The 20,738-nt window shown below is 46.5% G+C and overlaps 1 protein-coding gene across 4 annotated transcripts in view; it reads left to right on the top strand.

Moving 5' to 3' along the window:
• Window positions 1-20,738, top strand: part of acan (aggrecan) — a 100,057-nt gene that overhangs the window by 23,616 nt on the left and 55,703 nt on the right. For all 4 annotated transcript variants that reach the window (XM_033050486.1, XM_033050484.1, XM_033050483.1 and 1 more), the window contains exons 2-4: window positions 12,952-13,028; window positions 17,931-18,317; window positions 19,266-19,440. In XM_033050486.1, coding sequence (XP_032906377.1) covers window positions 12,959-13,028; window positions 17,931-18,317; window positions 19,266-19,440 — 632 coding nt within the window. In that variant the 5' untranslated portion in view covers window positions 12,952-12,958. The remainder of the gene's footprint in view (window positions 1-12,951; window positions 13,029-17,930; window positions 18,318-19,265; window positions 19,441-20,738) is intronic.

Here is a 20,738-nt window from a genome sequence, read left to right as displayed (position 1 = left end):
ATCTCTCCCTCCTAGCCCCATTCTCCTACCTTCTCCCCATAACCCCTGACACCCATACTAATCAGTATTCTATCTATCTCTGCTTTAAAAATATCCATTGACGGACTCCACAGCCTTCTGTGGGAAAGAATTCCACAGATTCAACACCTTCTGACTAAAGAAATGTCTCCTCATCTCCTTCCTAAACGAACGTCCTTTAATTCTGAGATTATGACCACTAGTGGAAACATCCTCTCCACATCCTCTCCACATCCAAGCCTTTCACTATTCAGTAAGTTTCAATGAGGCCCCCCCTCATTCTTCTAAACTCCAGATAGTACAGGCCCAGTGCCGTCAAACGCCCATCAGTCATAGAGTGATACAGCATGGAAACAGGCCCTTCGGCCCAACTTGCCCACACCGGCCAACGTGTCCTGGCTACACTGGTCCCACCTGCCCGCGTTTGGCCCATATCCAGCCAAACCTGTCCCATCCATGCACCTGTCTAGCTGTTTACTTCAACGTAAGGGCAGTAACATGAGCGGAAAGCCCCCAGCTAAAGGCCAGTCCCATTTCTTAAAGGGGATGTCCACTAACAAGCCCTTTAACGTCAAGGAAACAGGTGGAAGAAGGAGTGACCAGGGTTGAAGGTTTTCAAAGGCTGAGCAGGAAGCCTTGAGACTAGAGGGGGAATGGAAGAGAGATGTCCTGTAAAACCGACTCACCAGATGCAGTAGATGTTGGAGGAGGTGCATGTCTCAGTTGGAAGGACTGCTGGGGTCCCTGGATCGAAGTTCAGTTTAGTTTGGAGATAGTTTAAGAGATACAGCACTGAAACAGGTCCTTCGGCCCACCAAATCCGCACCGACCAGCGATCCCAGTGCATTAACACTATCCTACACATACAAGGGATAATTTACTATTATACCAAGCCTTCCTCTTCTTTCGTGTCTATCTTCCATGTTTCAAATGTTGACCTCGTTGTCATCGTCCGCCCTGAAAAGGATTCAAGCTTCCGGCGACAATCAGTGGGAGCCATCACTTGTCGCAATAGATGATGGTGGTAGCAGAATGAGCTCAGGATACTTCCAGTTTCCAGCCCCACGACGTGGACACTTCAGTGTGGGGCCATCCCACGCCAATTAGCCCACAAGCCTGTACTTCTTTGGAATGTGGGAGGAAACCTGTGCACTCGAAGAAAACCCTCACAGGTCATGGGGAGAACGTGCAAACTCCCTATAGACAGCACCCGTAGTCAGGATTGAACCCGAGACTCTGGCGCTGTAAGGCAGCATCTCTAGTTTATTGCCGAAGAGCCAGGGCTGAAGGAAGTGGCTCCATCTTGCCCAGTCCTCCTCTACACATCACATCTCATGATCAGCCCACCACCCCCTCCATCTGCAACGCCAGACGGGATGGAACTCCTGCTTGATGATTCAATGGTTCAACGATTCTGTGAAACGTTAATGTCACATGTACCTAGGTACAGTGAAATTCGTTATTTTTGCAGACAATCCAGTAAAATCATATATCAGACTTCACCTCGGCAGTACACAAAGAATCGCCACGTCTCTCGTGCCAACAAAGATTCAGAAGCTCTTAGTACAGTCTTATCTTCTTGCAGCGATGAACCAGGCCGCACTGGGTCCTTCTTTGTTCTCAGCGGCCCGTCCGCCATTCAGCTCCGCAGCACCTCCCAGGAGTTTTTTTGCCACTGCGCGGAGCATCCCGGGAGTCTTCTGCCAAACTTGTCTCCCAAACCAGCCAACACAAACCGTTTCCTAATTGCCCATCCAGACAGCCATGAGCAACAGCATGGTCAGAACATCAAGCCGGGAATGAATGTGTCAATTTGTGCCCTTTAGACAACTTCAATCTTCTGTCCTTCGTCATTCCGTAAATGATTGCGTACAGAGGCAAGTGCGCGGGGTTTATCTCCAGGTTTGAGCAGTGCTGTGGAAGAAGCAGTGAAGCTCCTCCTTCGTGCAAATTCAGCAGCCAAGGAGAAAGTGTGGAGGACTTCATTTGGGCTTTGGGATGTCCACCTTTGTGCCTATTTCATTCTGGACACCTACCTACCACTGAACGAAGCTGTTTACTCCAAATGTGATGAGTTAACTGCTCAAAGGAATTGAGTATGTTTTAATTTAGAAACTTTGTTCAGAATGTTTATTTGGTGACAGTTTTATTTTAGCCTTTTGGCCAAGTGGAAAGCAATAGCCATGATGAAGGGAGAGGAAGGTGTGGGTGGGGCTGTTGATAACCGGAAAATTGAGGATGTCACATCTAGAAGAGGGAGTCATAGAGTCATAGAGTCTTACAGAGTGGAAACGGGTCCTTTGGCCCAACTTCCCCACACCGGCCAACATGTCCCATTTACACTAGTCCCACCTGCCCGTATTTGACCCATATCCCTCGAAACCTGTCCTATCCATGTACCTGTCTAAACGTTTTTTAAACGTTGTGATAGCACCTGCCTCAACTACATCCACCTGTGCTGGACTGTTCTATAAAAATAGTGCTAGAGTAACTCAGCAGGTCAGACAGCATCTCTGGAGAACATGGATAGATGACACTTCAAAGAAACATAGAAACATAGAAAATAGGTGCAGGATGAGGCCATTCGGCCCTTCGAGCCAGCACCACCATTCATTGTGATCATGGCTGAACGTCCCAATATCAATAACCCGTGCCTGCCTTCTCCCCATATCCCTTGACTCCACTAGCCCCTAGAGCTCTATCTAACTCTCTCTTAAATCCATCCAGCGATTTGGCCTCCACAGCCCTCTGTGGCAGGGAATTCCATTAATTCACAACTCTCCGGGAGAAAAAGCTTTTTCTCACCTCAGTCTTAAATGACCTCCCCTTTATTCTAAGACTGTGGCCCCTGGTTCTGGACTCGCCCAACATTGGGAACATTTCTCCTGCATCTAGCTTGTCCAGTCCTTTTATAATTTTATATGTTTCTATAAGATCTCCCCTCATCCTTCTAAACTCCAGTGAATACAAGCCTAGTCTTTTCAATCTTTCCTCATATGACAGTCCCGCCATCCCAGGGATCAATCAGATTTCAGATCATTGAAATCTGCTGATGTACCGTCATACACACAGGTCTCTGTTCCCAATCCACATTCACCAATGCTCTCTCCATGTCATTGTTATTGCTCTTATTTACATTTCAGACACCAGTTTCAAACCCCAGTTTGTCACCCTCAAACTGGATGCGAAACTCGACAACGCTGAGGTCTCTCTTTCCTATGGGACCCAATAACTACGATATTATTAAAAGCTCCTTTATTTTATACATGTATTAATAATCTGTGTTTCAGTTCATTCATCAAAGTAATTCAACTGTTGCAGATATGTATAGCAAAGTTTAAGAAAGAACTGCAGATGCTGGAAAAATCAAAGGTAGACAAAAATGGTGGAGGAACTCAATGGGTGAGGCAGCGTCTATGGAGAAAAGGAATAGGCGACGTTTCGGGTCGAGATTCTTCTTCAGACTTAGCAAAGTTATTCACTGTCAGGACATGGATTTTAATGGCAAGACACAACCTCAATTGCGTGAAATCTGACCATCAGTGATATCAGAACACATTTGGGGTATCAAGGTGGCGCAGCGGTAGAGTTGCTGCCTCACAGCACCAGAGGGACCGGGTTCGATCCTGACTGCGGGTGCTGTCTGTACGGAGTTTGTACGTTCTCCCCATGACCGCGTGGGTTTTCTCCGGATGCGCCAAAGACGCACGGTTAGGGCAGTGTAGGACCGTGTTCGTGTTAGATCACTGGTCAGCACGGACTCAGTGGGCCGAAAGGCTTCTCTCCGGACTGCATCTCTAGTCTAAAGTGAAGGCTAAATTGAGAGGCAGCCCACACAGAGGTGAGAAGAGGCCTCTCAGGTGAGAAGAGGTGACGCGATTTTTTTACAATAAGCTGGCAGATTTATGATCACTGTTATAGGTGTTAACTTTATTTGCTATTTATTTTTTTTGCAAGTTTTAATTTCCAACTGCAAATTTGAATTTAATTTTTTTCCCCACTAAATCAAAGATCAGATACAAGTTCAACAAGTTAGCTCCATGGATGCAGCCTCACCCACTGAGTTTCTCCAGCTTTTTGTCTACCTTCGATCTTTCCAGCATCTGCAGTTCTTTCTTAAACAGTTCAACAAGTTATTCCAGCACTATCTACGCACTTTTTAATTAAGGTTTTTTGCTAAATTAATTACAAAATCAACGGCTAGAGAGAAGGTACTGATAGACACAAAATGCTGGAGTAACTCAGCGGGTCAGACAGCATCTCTGGAGTGAAGGAATAGGTGACGTTTCAGGTCGAGACCCTGCTTCATACGATGTGGGATGTGGGATGTGGGATGGGTTGTGTTTGGTATTTGTTCTATATCTCCCTACATCACTGTCCACACTCTGAAAGATAGACACAAAGTGCTGGAGTAACTCAGCAGGTCAGGCAGCATCTCTGGAGAAAAGGAATAGGTGACGTTCAAACATGTCTGAAGAAGGGTCCCAACCCAAAATGTCACCTAGCCAATTTCTCCAGATGTGCTGCCAGACCAGTTGAGTTATTCTAGCACTTTGTGCCTATCTTTAGCAGAAGAGAATCCTGTTAGTGTCAGATTAATTTTGCTTTAGATGTTATTACAGGGGGAAATCAATGGTGCTGACGTACGAATGTTGCCTGGAGCCTTTGGTACATCAAGAAGTATTTAACAGCTGCACTAGACTGCTTCAGGTTTCCAGTTTACAAGCACTCAAACCGCAACGGTCAGGGAACGACCTTCTGATTCATGTTGGGCACAGTTTCCTTCCAATTCCCAAACTGACCTTTCTGTCCTGGGCCTCCTCCATTGTCAGAGTGAGGCCAAACGCAAATTGGAGGAACAGCTCCTCATATTTCGCTCGGGCAGCTTACAACCAGCGGTATGAATATGGATTTCTCTAATTTCAAGTAACCCTTACAAACCTCTCTCTCCGTCCCCCCTTATTTTTTTAGTCTCATTGTCTGTAACTTGTTTTCACCTAAGCCCACATATAACTGGTTCCTTATCATCGTTAATTTCTTGCATATCTTTCATTCAATTGTTCTATATCTCTCTATGTCACCGTCTATATCTGTTGTCTCCCTCTCCCCCGACTCGCAGTCTGAAACAGGGACTCGAGCCGAAACATCACCTATTTCTTTTCTCCAAAGATGCTGTCTTACCTGCTGAGTTACTCAAGCTTTATTTCGAATGAAACCAGCATCTACAGTTCCTTCTTACACATTTATACCATGAGATATTCTCTCTCTATCCTACAATAGGGAGATAGAGGGAGATACAGTACATAAAGATCATCCCTTCAGCCCATCGAGTCCACACTAAACATCTACCACCCATCCACATTATTGCCCTGTTCTAAAGCACCAGGACAAACCATCCCACACTCCATTCCTGCTTTATGCCAAGTCACATCATCTCAACCACCGTGGTGTTTTGGTTCCCCAAGTTGTCCCCAGTGTCCTTTGGGTCGGCGAGAGAGCATGGGATGTCCTGTTTGATGGATAAACGTTTGCTTGTCATTCTCCGAGGACCTCCGGCAGGAAAATGTATTTAAGGATGAACCCTAGTGTTAATGTAAATATTTATTCAAATCATATGCTATGTCGCTCTTCCAGGGAGATGCTAAATGCATTTCGTTGTCTCTGTACTGTACACGGACAATGACAATTAAAATTGAATCTGAATCTGAATCTGAATCTGTAAAGTTATACGGTACGGAAACGAACGCTTCAGCCCAGCTTGTCCATGCCGACCGTGTGGTCAACCAGAGGGAATCCCATTCGCTTGCGTTTGACCCGCACCTTGAGCACAAAGTTACTTACATGCTGGAGTAACTCAGCGGGTCACGCAGCATCCGAGGAGGCAACATTTTGGGTTGGAACTCGTCTTCTGTTTTCAAATTCCCATTCTTCGAATCAGCCTGAAGAAGGATCTCGACCCAAAATGCCGCCTATCCAATCCCACCACAGATGCTGCGTGACCTGCAGTTCCTTGTATCTCCCACGAAACCTTCCCTGATGGAGTCGTGGGGCTATCTCAGCCGAGTTAGGGAAGGTACGGAGAAGCAGAGGGGTACAGATAGAGTCGCCTTCACATCCAGTGTATTAGCAAGAAGCATCAGTGAATTACTGTTAGATTTTACAGGGTTGAATAAACCACTCTGTTCCTTATTCCCTGTTAAATGCAATCCATTTACCATTAAATTCTTATTTTATGCTTCTGGCCAGAGCTTTGAACAATAAACAAATTGCATAAAGGGCCAGTATTTAAAAAGAGACCAAAACTGAATCAGGATTTAATGGAATTTTTCACCTAAAACAGCTGGAAAAACACAAAGTACACAGAAGTATTTATTTAGATTCCTGTGATGCCAACTCTCTCTGTCCGTCTGCATGGGACCTCTCTTCCCTTGCCGCTCTGAGTCTGGGCTCTGGGCACCAAGGTGCGGAAATGGTGCTGACAGTAGCTCCGTCAAATATTTATTTTGCAGTCGGTCTTGCCATGCTCCTTCTGGGTTGAGGATACTGCATAAAGCCTTCTTATGTAGATGCAAGATTTGAAAGGGAGGTGCAAGTTCACTTTCGATGCATCAATCCCTCTTTCAGTGGTCATTGGACATCTCTTGGTTCATTTGCTATAACCCTCTGACTGCCTGTTAAGATGGCAGTAAACCATATTCACGTGAAAGGGGCAAAATTAGGCCATTCGGCCCATCAAGTCTCTTCAGCCGTTCAATCATGGCTGATCTATCTTTCCTTCACAACCCCACTCTCCTGCCTACTCCCCATAACCCCTGACATCCATTGATGAGGCAGGTTTTGCCTCAAAGTATGAATATGCAGAGGCTTGAGAGTGATAGCCCAGATTTAGAGCTCAGAGTTTGGAGATGCAGCGTGGAACTTTCTCCACCCACACCCCACTGCAATTGGTCTGAAGAAGGGTACCGACTAAAAAAACGTTACCTATCCACGTTCTCCAGAGATGCTGCCTGGCCCGCTGAGTTACTCCAGCACTTTGTGTGTTTTTACAGTATAAACCCTCAACTATGCATTCACAAGACTTTCCAGAAATGTCTTATTCAGGTACAAAATATCTCACAGACTAAAGGCAATGTACCTCTCGCTGGGACGTGCCATTTGTTTTGGCTGACCTCAGTCTGTTGCAATTGAGTCACAGAGTCAAACAGCACCTACACCAGTCCCACCTGCCCGCATTTGGCCCATATCCCTCTAAACCTTTCCTATCCATGTACCAGTCCAAGTGCCTTTTAAATGCGGTTATAGTACTTGCCTCAACTACCTCCTCTGGCAGCTCATTCCATACACCCACCACCCTCTGAGTGAAGGTACACAAAATTGCTGGAGGAACTCAGCGGGTGCAGCAGCATCTATGGAGCGAAGGAAATAGGCGATGTTTCGGGCCGAAACCCTTCTTCAGACCGGCCCGAAACGTCGCCTATTTCCTTCGCTCCATAGATGCTGCTGCACCCGCTGAGTTCCTCCAGCAATTTTGTGTACCTTCGATATTCCAGCATCTGCAGTTCCCTTTTGAACACCCTCTGAGTGAAAATGTTGCTCCTCGATTTCTTATTAAATCTTTCCCCTCTCACCTTAAACCAATGGTCCTTGGTTCTTGCTTCCCCTATGGATAAAATACTCTGTGCATTCACCCTATCTACCCTAGAGATGGGTCCCGACTAAAAAAACTTCGGCCCACCAAGTCCTTGACGACTAGGACTAGCACACAATACATTAACACTGCGGACATTTCATAGTTTTTACCAAATCCAATTAACCTACAAACCTGTTCGCCTTTGGAGTGTGGGAGGAAACCGGAGCACCCGGAAAAAAATCCATGCAGGTCACGGAGAGAACGTACAAACTCCGTACAGACAGCACCCGTAGTCAGGATTGAACCTGGGTCTCTGGCGCTGTAAGGCAGCAACTCTACCGCTGCGCCACCGTGCCGCCCATACACTCCAATACGAAGGGAGAGATGTGCTGTTGGAGATGTCACCCTTTAGATGAGAGTGGAAACTGTGACATTATTTATTCTCTGGGCTGAATACGAGAACATAGAACAGTACAGCACAGGGACAGGCCTTTCGGCCCACAATGTCCATGTGAACACAATGCCAAGTTAAACCAATGCCTGTACATGATACATTCATCCACCACCATCCCTAATAGCACATTCCAGGCACCCACCACTCAAAAAACGTTCCCCCAAACACCTCCTTCAAACGTTGGCCCTCTCACCTTAAAGATATGCCCTTCCATAAGATAAAAGAAAAATGAAAATACTGGAAACAGCTGGTTAGTCAGCATAAGACTTTATTCCTTGGAGTGCAGGAAGCTGAGGGGTGATCTTATAGAGATATATAAAACCATGAAGGGAATGGATAGGGTGAATGCACAGAGTCTTTTACCCATAGGGGAAGCAAGAACCAAGGACCATTGGTTTAAGGTGAAAGGGGAAAGATTTAATAAGAAATTGAGGAGCAACTTTTTCACTCAGAGGGTGGTGGGTGTATGGAACAAGCTGCCAGGGGAGGTAGTTGAGGCAGGTACTATAACAACATTTAAAAGGCACTTGGACTGGTACATGGATAGGAAAGGTTTTGTGGGTTATGGGCCAAATGCGGGCAGGTGGGACTGGTGTAGGTGCTGTTTGACTCTATGACTCTATTGCAACAGACTGCGAGGTCGGCCAAAACAAATGGCACGTCCCAGCGAGAAGTACATTTTCTTTAGTCTGTGATGTATTTTGTACCTGAATAAGAAATGTCTGGAAATTCTTGTGAATGCATAGTAGAAGGTTTATACTGTAAAAACACACAAAGTGCTGGAGTAACTCAGCGGGTCAGGCAGCATCTCTGGAGAACGTGGATAGGTAACGTTTTTTAGTCAGGACCCTTCTTCAGACCAATTGCAGTGGGGTGTGGGTGGAGAAAGCTGGACAAGAGGTAAGGGTGGGACAAAGTCTGGTGAGTGATAGGTGGATACAGGTGTGAGGGTTTTTTGGTGATAGGCTAATGGCTGGACAAAGGCCAAAGATGAAAAGTGTAAGAGGAGGCAATAAGGATAGAAGAGGCACGGAAAGTGAAGCCAGAGGAAGGAATGGAGGTAGATGAGTGAGGCGCTGCTCAGAGCTGATAGTTGCTGTCACAGATGCCTGCCCCTTGCCAACAGCATGGAGAAAGGGTCACTGATGTATATTTAGTTTACTTTAGTTTAGAGACACAGCGCGGAAACAGACCCTTCAGCCCATCGAATCCGCACCGACCCATGCACCAACATTATCCTACACACAATAAGGGTTTCGGCCCGAAGCGTCACCTATTTCCTTCGCTCCATAGATGCTGCTGCACCCGCTGAGTTTCTCCAGCATTTTTGTGTACCAAGGACAATTTACAATCTTTACAGAAGCCAATTAACTTATAAACCTGTATGTCTTTGGAGTGTGGGAGGAAACCGGAGAAAACCCACGGGGTCACAGGGAGACACACAAACTGTAGGTTTATTGTTAATTGGCCTCTGTAAATTGTCCCTAGTGTGTTGAACAGAGAACTAGTGTATGGGTGATCGATGGTTAGCATGGAGTTAGTGGGCCGAAGGGCCTGTTTCCACGCTATATCTCTAAGCTAACATTACCCCGGGAGCTAATTTACCTGTTTAACCTAAGCTAAGCTATTGCAGACTGAGCCAAGAGCTGCTAAAGACATCCCGCCTGCTGTGTAGATACTCAGCCACCAGAGGGAGTTTCTGCATGCTATTCCGTGCTCAGTCAATGGGCACCTTCAGACAGGAACACTTGAATCAAAGTAGCTGATGAATACCAAGAACAGGTTTGAATAAAACCTTGCAATGAGTGAGTGGATGTTTTGACTAAATTACTTGGGATATAAACAGAAAATGCTGGAGTTCCACCAGGTCAGATGATATAGATGAAGAGAAGAGGAGAGTTAAGGATGGCACAGCTGGTAGAGCTGCTGTCTCACAGCGCCAGAGATTCAGGTTCGATCCTGACCTCGGATGCAGTTTGCACATTCTCCCCATTGCTTCCCCTCTGCTCACTATTGAGTCACTCAGCATCTCTCTCCCTGTGACTTGCTCAGATCATTAGTGTGTGTGTATCTATCTAGGATGTAAACATAGACGGGTTGGGTAGTTAGTCTGTAGAGGACACCGGGATTGCTGTGGGCGTGGATCGTGAGGAAGGCTGTCAAAGTGTACAGCAGGATAGAGACCTGCTGGAGAAATGGGCAGAGAATTGGCAGATGGAGTTTTATTTGAGCAAGTGTGATGTATTGAAACTTGGAAGGATGAATGTAAGGGGACAATATACAATTAGCGGCATGACCCTCAACAGCATTGATGTGCAGAGGGGTGTTGGGGCCCAAATCCATAACTCCTTGAAAGTGGCAACACAAGGAGAGAGAGGGGTAAAGAGAGGGGTAAATGTTTATGCATGAACATTGACTTCTCTAATTTCAGGTAGTCCCTACTTTCTCCTCCCCTTCTCAGCTCTCCCTCAGCCCACTGGCTCCACCTCTTCCTTTCTTCCTCTCGCCCGCCCTCACAATAGTCTGAAGAAGGGTTTCAACCCGAAACGTTGCCTATTTCCATCGCTCCATAGATGCTGCCTCACCCACTGAGTTTCTCCAGCATTTTTGTCTACCTTCGATTTTCCAGCATCTGCAGTTCCTTCTTAAACAGAGGGGTAAATAAGTTGTAAGCTTGCCTTCATTGGTTAGGGCATTGATGCCAAGTCTAGGGAGCGTCAGCTACAGGGAGAGGTTATAAATATAGAAAATAGGTGCAGAAGTAGGCCATTCGGCCCTTTGAGCCAGCACCGCCATTCAGTATGATCATGGCTGATCATTCAAAATCAGTACCCAGTTCCGGCTTTCACCCCATGCTGGACAGACTTGGAATGTTTTCACTGGAACAGTGGAGGTTGAGGGGAGACACGAGAGAAATATATAAAATTATCAGAGGCATAGATCAGGTAGACAGTCAGAATCTTCCTCCCAGGATGGAAATAACAAACACTAGAGGGCACTGCTTTGAGGTGAGAGGGGCAAACTTTAAAGGAGATGTGTGGTGCAAATGGGCGGCACGGTGGCGCAGCGGTAGAGTTGCTGCCTTACAGCGAATGCAGCGCCAGAGACACAGGTTCGATCCTGACTATGGGTGCTGTCTGTACGGAGTTTGTACGTTGTCCCCGAGATCTGCGTGGGTTTTCTCCGAGATCTTCGGATTCCTCCCACATTCCAAAGACGTACAGATTTATAGGTTAATTGGCTTGGTAAATGTAAAAATTGTCTCTAGTGGTTGTAGGATAGTGTCGGCACGGACCCTGTGGCCGAAGGGCCTGTTTCCGCGCTGTATCTCTAAAACTAAAAACTAAAACTATATCTTTTTACAGAGAAGGTAGTAAGTGTCTGGAATGTGCTGCATGGGGTGGTGGTGGAGGCAGAAACGATAGTGGCATTAAAGACACTTCTGGATAAGCACATTGATATACAGTGAATGGATGGATATGGATCATGCGCAGGCAGATAAGAGTTGGCATCACGTTTGGCACAGACATTGTGGGCTGAATGGCCTGTTCTTGTGCTGTACTATTCTATGTTATCCCTCATGCTGAATTTTGTAAACCATTTAAACAATATATGAAATAGTTTCAATAACAATGAATGGAAGCTGGTAAATGCCTTCAGCGTAGCAAAATGACAATGGTCTGAAGAAGGGTTTTAGCTGAAACGTTGCCTATTTCCTTCGCTCCATAGATGCTGCTGCACCCGCTGAGTTTCTCCAGCATTTTTGTCTACCTTCGATTTTCCAGCATCTGCAGTTCCTTCTTAAACAAAATGACAATGGTGCTGTCCATCTACTGCTGAAGAACTTCCAAATGTGCACATCCGGAATAGATACGACTAGTGTAATGTTCTTTCATAAACCATGTGCACAGGAGTCATGGTCCAGTATTAAACCCCAGCTCCATGTTGTTAAACGTAACATACCAAACCTGCACTGATTGACCCTCTGTGGGTGTTCTTGCTTAATTCTGCGACGTTCATAATCTTAATCCTCAAGCAAACAATGTTTCTGACAAATTAATCAATCACAAGTTGCTGATGACTGGTGACTGATGTAGTGGGACATTATCAGTTCCCTTCTGAAACTGTGTGTCCTTTTTCAAGAAATCTAATTATAAAATCAATCTTGTATTTGGTTCCTTCAAATCTTGTTCCGTGCTCCGACATCTGATGCATCCGGTAGAGCTGCTGCCTCACAGCCCCAGAGACCCGGGTTTGATCCTGACCTCGGGTGCTGTCTGTGTAGAGATTGCACGTTCACCCTGTGACTGTGTGGGTTTCCTCCGGGTGCTCTGGGTTCCTCCCACGTCCCACAAGACGTGCATTTGGTCTCCGTAAACTACCGGACGGGAATGGAGAATAACGCAGAACTAGTGTGAACACATTTTTGATTATATGGTAAAGAAAGGATCACTAAGTGGTTGTAGTTTTTACTGTGTTCCTGTTTCTATATTTGGTTTGTCCAAATCGCAAAAAGAGGCAATTCAAGACAAACATATGTGGATGATGTATACATATAGCATTATACCTGAAACCCATTTTATGGCAATAAAAGAGTGTATTTAAAAAAAAAAGAACTGGTGTGAATGGGTGATGGATGGTCGGCGTGGACTCGGTGGGCCGAAGGGCCTGTTTCTATGCCGTATCCCTCCCCATCTATCGCCCGTTAGATGTATATTGCCAATGAGATGACGCCTTAAAGTAGCCAACATCTTCTAATTCTCCCAGCCTTCCAGAACGTCTTTGACGTTCATTAATATTTGTTCTGCAATAATGACACAAACTAACTTTGTAACTTTCTTTTCTCCAGGTAAATTATGACCACTCTGCTTTTAGTGTTTGTCTGTTTGCGGGTGATCGCAGCAGCTATATCTGTTGAAGTTTCCGGTAAGTCATGGATTACTGATTCTATACCGTCAACTCAATTGTTACATTATTGTTTTAACTGAATCCGTAATAAATGTTACATCTAAATCTAGCACTGAGGTCAAAGTACCTCAAAAATGTCATTGCGAATAAACTTACCGACCACATAGTCCTCACACTTCTTGGGGTCATTTCAAACTTCATCGATGTCCTTTTTAGATCGGACTGTAGATTAATGATAAATCTATCCTGAGCCACAATATATATTTAACTGGAGCCTAGGTGCCTTTGGCCTATGCCAAGCCTTTTGCATTCCTTGGCTGGGAAGCCACCAGTACAACTTATTTTTGCCAACTTCTTAGCATTTTAAGGAAGGGCCTGCTTAATAGTAGTGTTCATGTATGGTGTACTTGCTTTCTGCTTGGGGCAACGAGTGTAAATGTCAGGAAGTCATGATACAGCTTTGTAGGTCTTGGGTTAGGCCACATTTGGAGTATTGCCCTCAGATCTGGCCTTCACATTACAGGAAGGATGTGAAGGCTTTGGAAAGGGTGCAGAGGTGGTTAACCAGAGCGATGCCTGAGATAAGAGGGATTAGCTGCAGGGAGAGGTTGGACAGACTTGAATTATTTTCTCTGGTTTGCCGGATGTCAGGCGGAGACCAGATTGAAGTAGATAACATAAAAATGAGAGGCACAGATAGGCGAGACAGAACTAGCCTTGTTTTCCCCGGATGGAAATATCAAATACTAGAGGGCGTAGCTTTAAAGTGAGAGGAGCAAAGTTTAAAAGAGATGTCCAGGGTCAAGCTTTTTTACACAGAGGGTGATGGGTGCTTGGAAAGTGCTGCTGAGGTTGGTGGTGGAGAAAGATACGATTTTTGGCATTTCAGAGACATTTGGATAGGAACATGTAGGGAATGAAGGGATATGAGTTCTTTGCAGGGAGATAAGAGTTGGTCTTGGCAACAAGTTCAGCACAGACATTATGGGCCGAAGGGCAGTACCTGTGCTGCACTGTTCTACCTTTAACCAATATAAGGATGCTCCAAATCGATACATCATGAAAGTGTCTGGATATTAGTAGCAAATGGTTTTTTTTAATTGTCACACCAGATCTTTTCATTCTGTACATGATTTATGGGCATCAGTAATGCCACTGGCAATTATTGATTAACCGACCCCGACTGCCCTTGAGAAGCTGGTAGAGAACTTACTTTTTACACTGAGGCCATCTGTGTTGTGAAAGACAGACACAAAGTGCTGGGGTAACCCAGCGAGTCAGGCAGCATCTCTGGAGCAAAAGGATGGGCGACGTTTCGGGTCGGGACCCTTATTCAGACTGAAAGTAGAGGGGGAGGAACTAGAGGTAGGAAAAGGCCAGAATAAATCAGAGCTGGCAATAGATGACCTAGGATAGGTAGAGAACCTGTGTATGAACTACTAGCCTCTGTAGTTCCTTCCTACCCACACGTGTTGTGAAAGTATCCCCAGTGTTGATGGGAGAAGGGGTCTCAGGTCTTTGACACGGCAATGGTGAGGAAGCTGCGATCCATGTCCAAGTCGGGATAGTCCATGACATCATAAGATCATAAGACATAGGAGCAAAATTAGACCATTTGGCCCATCACGTCTGATCATGGCCGATGAGGCTCATTCCCTCTCAACCCCATTCTCCTAACTTCTCCCCGTAATCTTTGGCACCCTTGCTAATCGAGAACCTATCAATCACTGTTTTGAAAATACCTAAGGACTTGGTCTCCACATGCTCTCCGTGGCAATGAATTCCATAGGTTCACCACCCTCTGGCTAAAGAAATTCCTCCTCATCACCATTTTATAGGTACGTCCTTTTATTCTGAGACTGTGCCCTCTGGTTTAAGACTCTCACTCCACTGGAAACATCCTTTCCACATCCACTCTATCCAGCATTTTCATTATTTGGTATTACTGGTGTTCTTGTCCTCCTCAATAGGTTGCCATTGGTAATGTTATTGGTTAACTGGATAGCATGAGATCTACTGCATGGGAGTGAAGTGGGTCCATTATAGTTTTATGCGTGTTATCCATGCAAATAATACCACCCTCGAGAATATCAGCTCGGACCAAAGAGAAAATAAACAGAGTGCAGTGTCACAACTATGGAGAATTCATTAATTCAACATCGTTGAAAACATTAGCGACGCTGTGGCACTGGTTTCCGACGGGAACGGTGACGGACGCACCCCACATCTCTGTCCTCCACTTCCTGCGGACTTCCGACACTGGAAGTGTAGGATTTTGGTGTGTGTGTGCTTTATCATCGCTCCCTACAATGCTGTGTACGACAGCGATCGCAACTTCTACTGAAGTGTGGATGGCCGTTGGCTCGCTAGACCCTTTGACAGGTCTTGTTTTTGGCCCTGCTGGGGGTCCACAGCCCCCTCCTCACCTGGCAAACCAGCTGGGGGAGACGGTTTAGTCGCCGACTATCCGACCATGGAGCAGGTAGCACGGGATTACATGGTACCCGTGGTGGGGGGGAACTCCCGGGTAAAAAAGTACAGATAAAACAATGGGTGGTGGGGGAGAATGCTTTGGTGAGTTGCAACTGTGCATGTTGTAGTCACTGCACAATGCAACACTACACTGGTGGTGAAAGGAAGGAAGGAGAATGCGACAGGTTCCAGGAATGAGTGGGTTAGCATATGATGAGCGTTTGTGAGCACTGGGCCTGAACTCACTGGAGTTTAGAAGGTTGAGGGGGGACTCATTGAAACTTACAGAATAATGAAAGGCCTGGATAGAGTTCAAGTTCAAGTTCAAGTTAGTTTATTGTCATGTGTCCCTGTATAGGACAATGAAATTCTTGCTTTGCTTAAGCACACAGAAAATAGTAGGCATTTACTACAAAACAGATAAATGTGTCCATATACCATGATATAAATATATACACACATGAATAAATAAACTGATAGTGCAAATAACAGAAAGTGGTTGGTAATAATCAGAGTTTTGTCCGAGCCAGGTTTAATAGCCTGATGGCTGAGGGGAAGTAACTATTCCTGAACCTGGTTGTTGCAGTCTTCAGGCTCCTGTACCTTCTACCTGAAGGTAGCAGGGAGATGAGTGTGTGGCCCGGATGGTGTGGGTCTTTCATGATACTGCCAGCCTTTTTGAGGCAGCGACTGCGATAGATCCCCTCGATGGAAGGAAGGTCAGAGCCGATGATGGACTGGGCAGTGTTTACTACTTTTTGTAGTCTTTTCCTTTCCAGGGCGCTCAAATTGCCGAACCAAGCCACGATGCAACCGGTCAGCATGCTCTCGACTGTGCACCTGTAGAAATTAGAGAGAGTCTTCCTTGACAATCCGACTCTCCGTAATCTTCTCAGGAAGTAGAGGCGCTGATGTGCTTTTTTGATGATTGCATTAGTGTTCTCGGACCAGGAAAGATCTTCAGAGATGTGCACGCCCAGGAATTTGAAGCTCTTGACCCTTTCAACCATCGACCCGTTGATATAAATGGGGCTGTGGATCCCCCTCCTACTCCTTCCAAAGTCCACAATCAGTTCCTTGGTTTTGCTGGTGTTGAGGGCCAGGTTATTGCGCTGGCACCATATGGACAGTTGCTCGATCTCTCTTCTGTACTCTGACTCATCCCCATCAGTGATACGCCCCACAATAGTGGTGTCGTCAGCGAACTTGATGATGGAGTTCGCACTGTGGTTCGCTACGCAGTCATGGGTATAGAGTGAGTACAGCAGGGGGCTGAGCACGCAGCCTTGAGGTGCTCCCGTGCTGATTGTTATTGAGGCTGACACATTTCCACCAATACGAACAGACTGTGGTCTGTGGACGAGGAAGTCGAGGATCCAGTTGCAGAGGGATGCGCAGAGACCCAGTTCTGCGAGTTTGGTAACCAGTTTGGAGGGGATGATTGTGTTAAATGCCGAGCTGTAATCAATGAATAACAGCCTGACATATGAGTTTTTGTTGTCCAAGTGGTCCAGTGCGGAGTGGAGGGCCAGCGAGATCGCATCCACCGTTGATCTGTTGTGGCGGTACGCGAACTGCAGTGGGTCCAGGTTTTTGTCGATGTAGGAGTTGATTTGCTCCATGATCAACCTCTCAAAGCACTTCATCACCACCGCCGTTAGTGCCACTGGTCGATAGTCATTGAGGCATGTCACCTTACTCTTCTTGGGCACCGGTATAATTGATGCCCTTTTAAAGCAGGTGGGGACCTCAGACCTCAGAAGTGAGAGATTGAAAATGTCCGTAAAAACTCCCGCCAGTTGGTCCGCACAGGTTTTTAGAACACGGCCGGGTATACCATCAGGACCAGGTGCTTTTCGGGGGTTCACCCCTCTGAAGGATTTCCTGACATCGGCCTCTGTGACTGAGACTGAAATGCCATCGCAGCGAATGGGGGATCGGGAAGGCACATCAGTATTCTCCCTGTCAAAGCGTGCGTAAAATGCATTGAGCTCGTCAGGGAGTGATGTTACACCGGCATTCGAGCTGCCTCCTGGTTTTGCCTTGTAGGAGTGGATGTGGAGAGGATGTTTCCACTGGTGGGAGAGTCTAGGACCAGAGCTCACAGCCTCAGAATTAAAGCGCGCTCTTTCAGAAAGGAGGTGAGGTGGAACTTCTTTAGTCAGAGAGTAGTTAATGTGTGCAACTCATTGCCACAGAGGGTTGTGGAGGCCAAGTCAGTGGATATTTTTAAGGCAGGGGTAGACAAATCCTTAGGGTTATGGGGGCGAAGGCAGGAAAATGGGATTAGGAGGCAGAGATCAGTCATGTTTGAATGGTGGAGTAGACTCGATGGGTCGTATGGGCGGATTCTACACCTACAACGTGTGAGTGATTAGTGTGATGGTGATCATGCGGCCCATTCCCAGATTGAGAAGGTGTCCTGTTTGTTTTCCCCGTGTTTGCCAGATAATGCCAAGGCACTGAGTGTGAAGATTGCTTCGCAGTCCCCACTGAATGCTGTGCTCGCCAGCTCCGTGGCCTTCCCCTGCTACTTCCTCACCTCCGCGCCGCTCTCCGCCGACTCTCCGCTGGCATCTCTGCTGGAGCCAAGGATCAAATGGACCAAGATCGCCAAAGGCGGGAAGGAGACGGTCATCGTCGTGGCGACGTCTGGCAAAGTCAAGATCAGCCAAGAGTACAAAGGGCGAGTCAAGCTCCCGAGTTACCTTGATATCCCCAACGATGCCACCTTGGAACTGGATAAAGTGCTGTCCAGCGACTCAGGAATGTACCGCTGTGAGGTGATGCACGGGATTGAGGACAGCCAGGATGTCGTAGAGCTGGTTGTCAAAGGTAAACATCTTGTTTTTATTTAATACTCTTTATTGTTAAGGGCCTGTCCCACGATGTGAGGAGTTTATGTAGAATGGTTCATTGTTAGCAGAGGGGAAGTTGACAACAAGGCATACAATCTAATATTACAAATGTTATATTTAATCCGACTGTGTTTTAATGTTTATAATTAGTCTGTGGTATTATCATTTAGCATCAATTGCAGGTCTATTTGACAAGCATACTTAAGGGCCTGTCCCACTTAAAGCCCTGTCCCACGGTATGAGTTCATTCCAAGACCTCTCCCAAGTTTTAAAATAATCAAATTCATGGTGAGCACGGAGAATGAACGTAGCGGGTACATCGGAGCTCGGGGATGTCTCTTAGCGGCTCGTAACACTAATGGCAGGTACTCGGGAAGACTCGCTAATGGCGGGTAAGCACGGGAATACTCGTGAAGATTTTTCAACATGTTGAAAAATGTCCACGAGAGCCCCGAGTACCGACGAGTGGCCATTACCGTAAATCTCCGAGTTTGAATCAGGGCAAACTCGGGAGAGCTCTTGGAATGAACTCGTACCGTGGGACAGGGCTTTTTAAGGCGACTCTTTAGCGACCGCCAGGGACTAGATTTAATGGAATTCACCTCCGACACCTGGCGACAACCTACGGCAACCAACAACAACCTACGGCAACCAACAACAACCTACGGCAACCAACAACAACCTACGGCAACCAACAACAACCTACGGCAGCAAAAACTGTTGCCAATGTCGCCGAAAATGTTTCAAATATTGTGGCAGTCGCCTGTAATCGCCCCAAAAATCGCATAAGTGGGACAGGCCCAACATGAGGCACAATGGACAGTGAGAGCCACACGCTTCAGATAAACAGCAGGCAGCCTTTTATTAATGCATTGGTTTAACTCCAGAAGGTGTTTGTGACGTGTCTTTTCTGCTCTGATTCCAGGCATCATTTTCCATTACCGTGCCATCTCCAGCAGGTACACCCTCAACTTCTACAAAGCCCAGCAGGCTTGTGTTGACAACACTGCCACCATCGCCACCCCAGACCAACTGCAAGCAGCTTACGATGATGGCTATGATCAATGTGATGCAGGATGGATGGCTGACCAAACTGTAAGGTCTGGACCAATTCCATCTTTTGTCCCACTAACCTCAAGACTCACGAGTGTTTAATCATCATATGTCTATAAAACCACTTGCAGGAAACTCTGAAGAGACACTGGACACTGGACTTCTCTCAGTGACAATGACTGGAATGAAGTGTTTTAAGTTTAGTTTAGAGATACAGCGCGGAAACCAGGCCCTTCGACCCACCGAGTCCGCGCCGTCTAGCGATCACCGCACACAATCACACTACCCTACACACACTAGGGACAGTTTACACTTACACCAAGCCAATTAACCTACAAACCTGCACGTCTTGGGAGCGTGGGAGGAAACCGAAGATCTCGGAGAAAAACCCACGCAGGTCAGGGGGAGAACATACAAACTCCGTACAGACAGCACCCGTAGTTGGGATGGAACCCGGGTCTCTGGTGCTGCAAGCGCTGTAAGGCCACAAGTCTCCCGCTGCGCCACCGTGCCACCATGTACCGACAACACAACAATTAAATTCCGACTTGTGGCAACATAACAGGCTTGTAAACTCAATACTCATAGATAATGTATAATAAACAGAAATTCAAAATTTAATATTCCCAATAGTAATGTGAAAGACAAAGTCCTTCGTGCAACCAAAGACTGTCCGTAGATCATCGTTGAGGTTAGTGTTGTGTAGTGTTCAAGAGCCTGATGGTCGCTGGGAAGAAGCTAATCTTGAACCTGGTGGTCGTAGTTTTCTGACTCTTTTACCTTCTTCCCGATGGTAGGAGTGAAGTGGGAGTGTGGCCAGTGTGGTCTGGGTCTTTAATGACACTGGCTGCCTTTTAGAGGTAGTGTCCACTAACGTTGTGGTGTTCAGTACCTGTGATGGTCCGGGCAGTGTCTGCCACACACTCCTCCAAGTCTATCCTTTGCGGAATGGGGGACATCAAGGAGCAATACTTCACAAAACCATTCAATGCACAAGCCTCCAATCAGAAAGACAATAGGCAATAGACAATAGATGCAGGAGTAGGCCATTCGGCCCTTCGAGCCAGCACCCCCATTCAATGTGATCATGGCTGATCATCCCCAATCAGTACCCCGTTCCTGCCTTCTCCCCATATCCCCTGACTCCACTATTTTTAAGAGCCCTATCTAGCTCTCACTTGAAAGTATCCAGAGAACTGGCCTCCACCGCCCTCTGGGACAGAGAATTCCACAGACTCACCACTCTCTGTGAGAAAAAGTTTTCCTTGTCTCCGTTCTAAATGGCTTACTCCCTTTTCTTGAACTGTGGCCCCTGGTTCTGGACTCCCCCAACATCGGGAACATG

The sequence above is a fragment of the Amblyraja radiata genome, chromosome 34 (genome assembly GCF_010909765.2).
Source record: "Amblyraja radiata isolate CabotCenter1 chromosome 34, sAmbRad1.1.pri, whole genome shotgun sequence".
Taxonomy (NCBI): Eukaryota; Metazoa; Chordata; class Chondrichthyes; order Rajiformes; family Rajidae; genus Amblyraja; species Amblyraja radiata.
The sequence above is the reverse complement of the archived record's forward strand: the minus strand, read 5'-3'. Positions and strand labels throughout refer to the sequence as shown.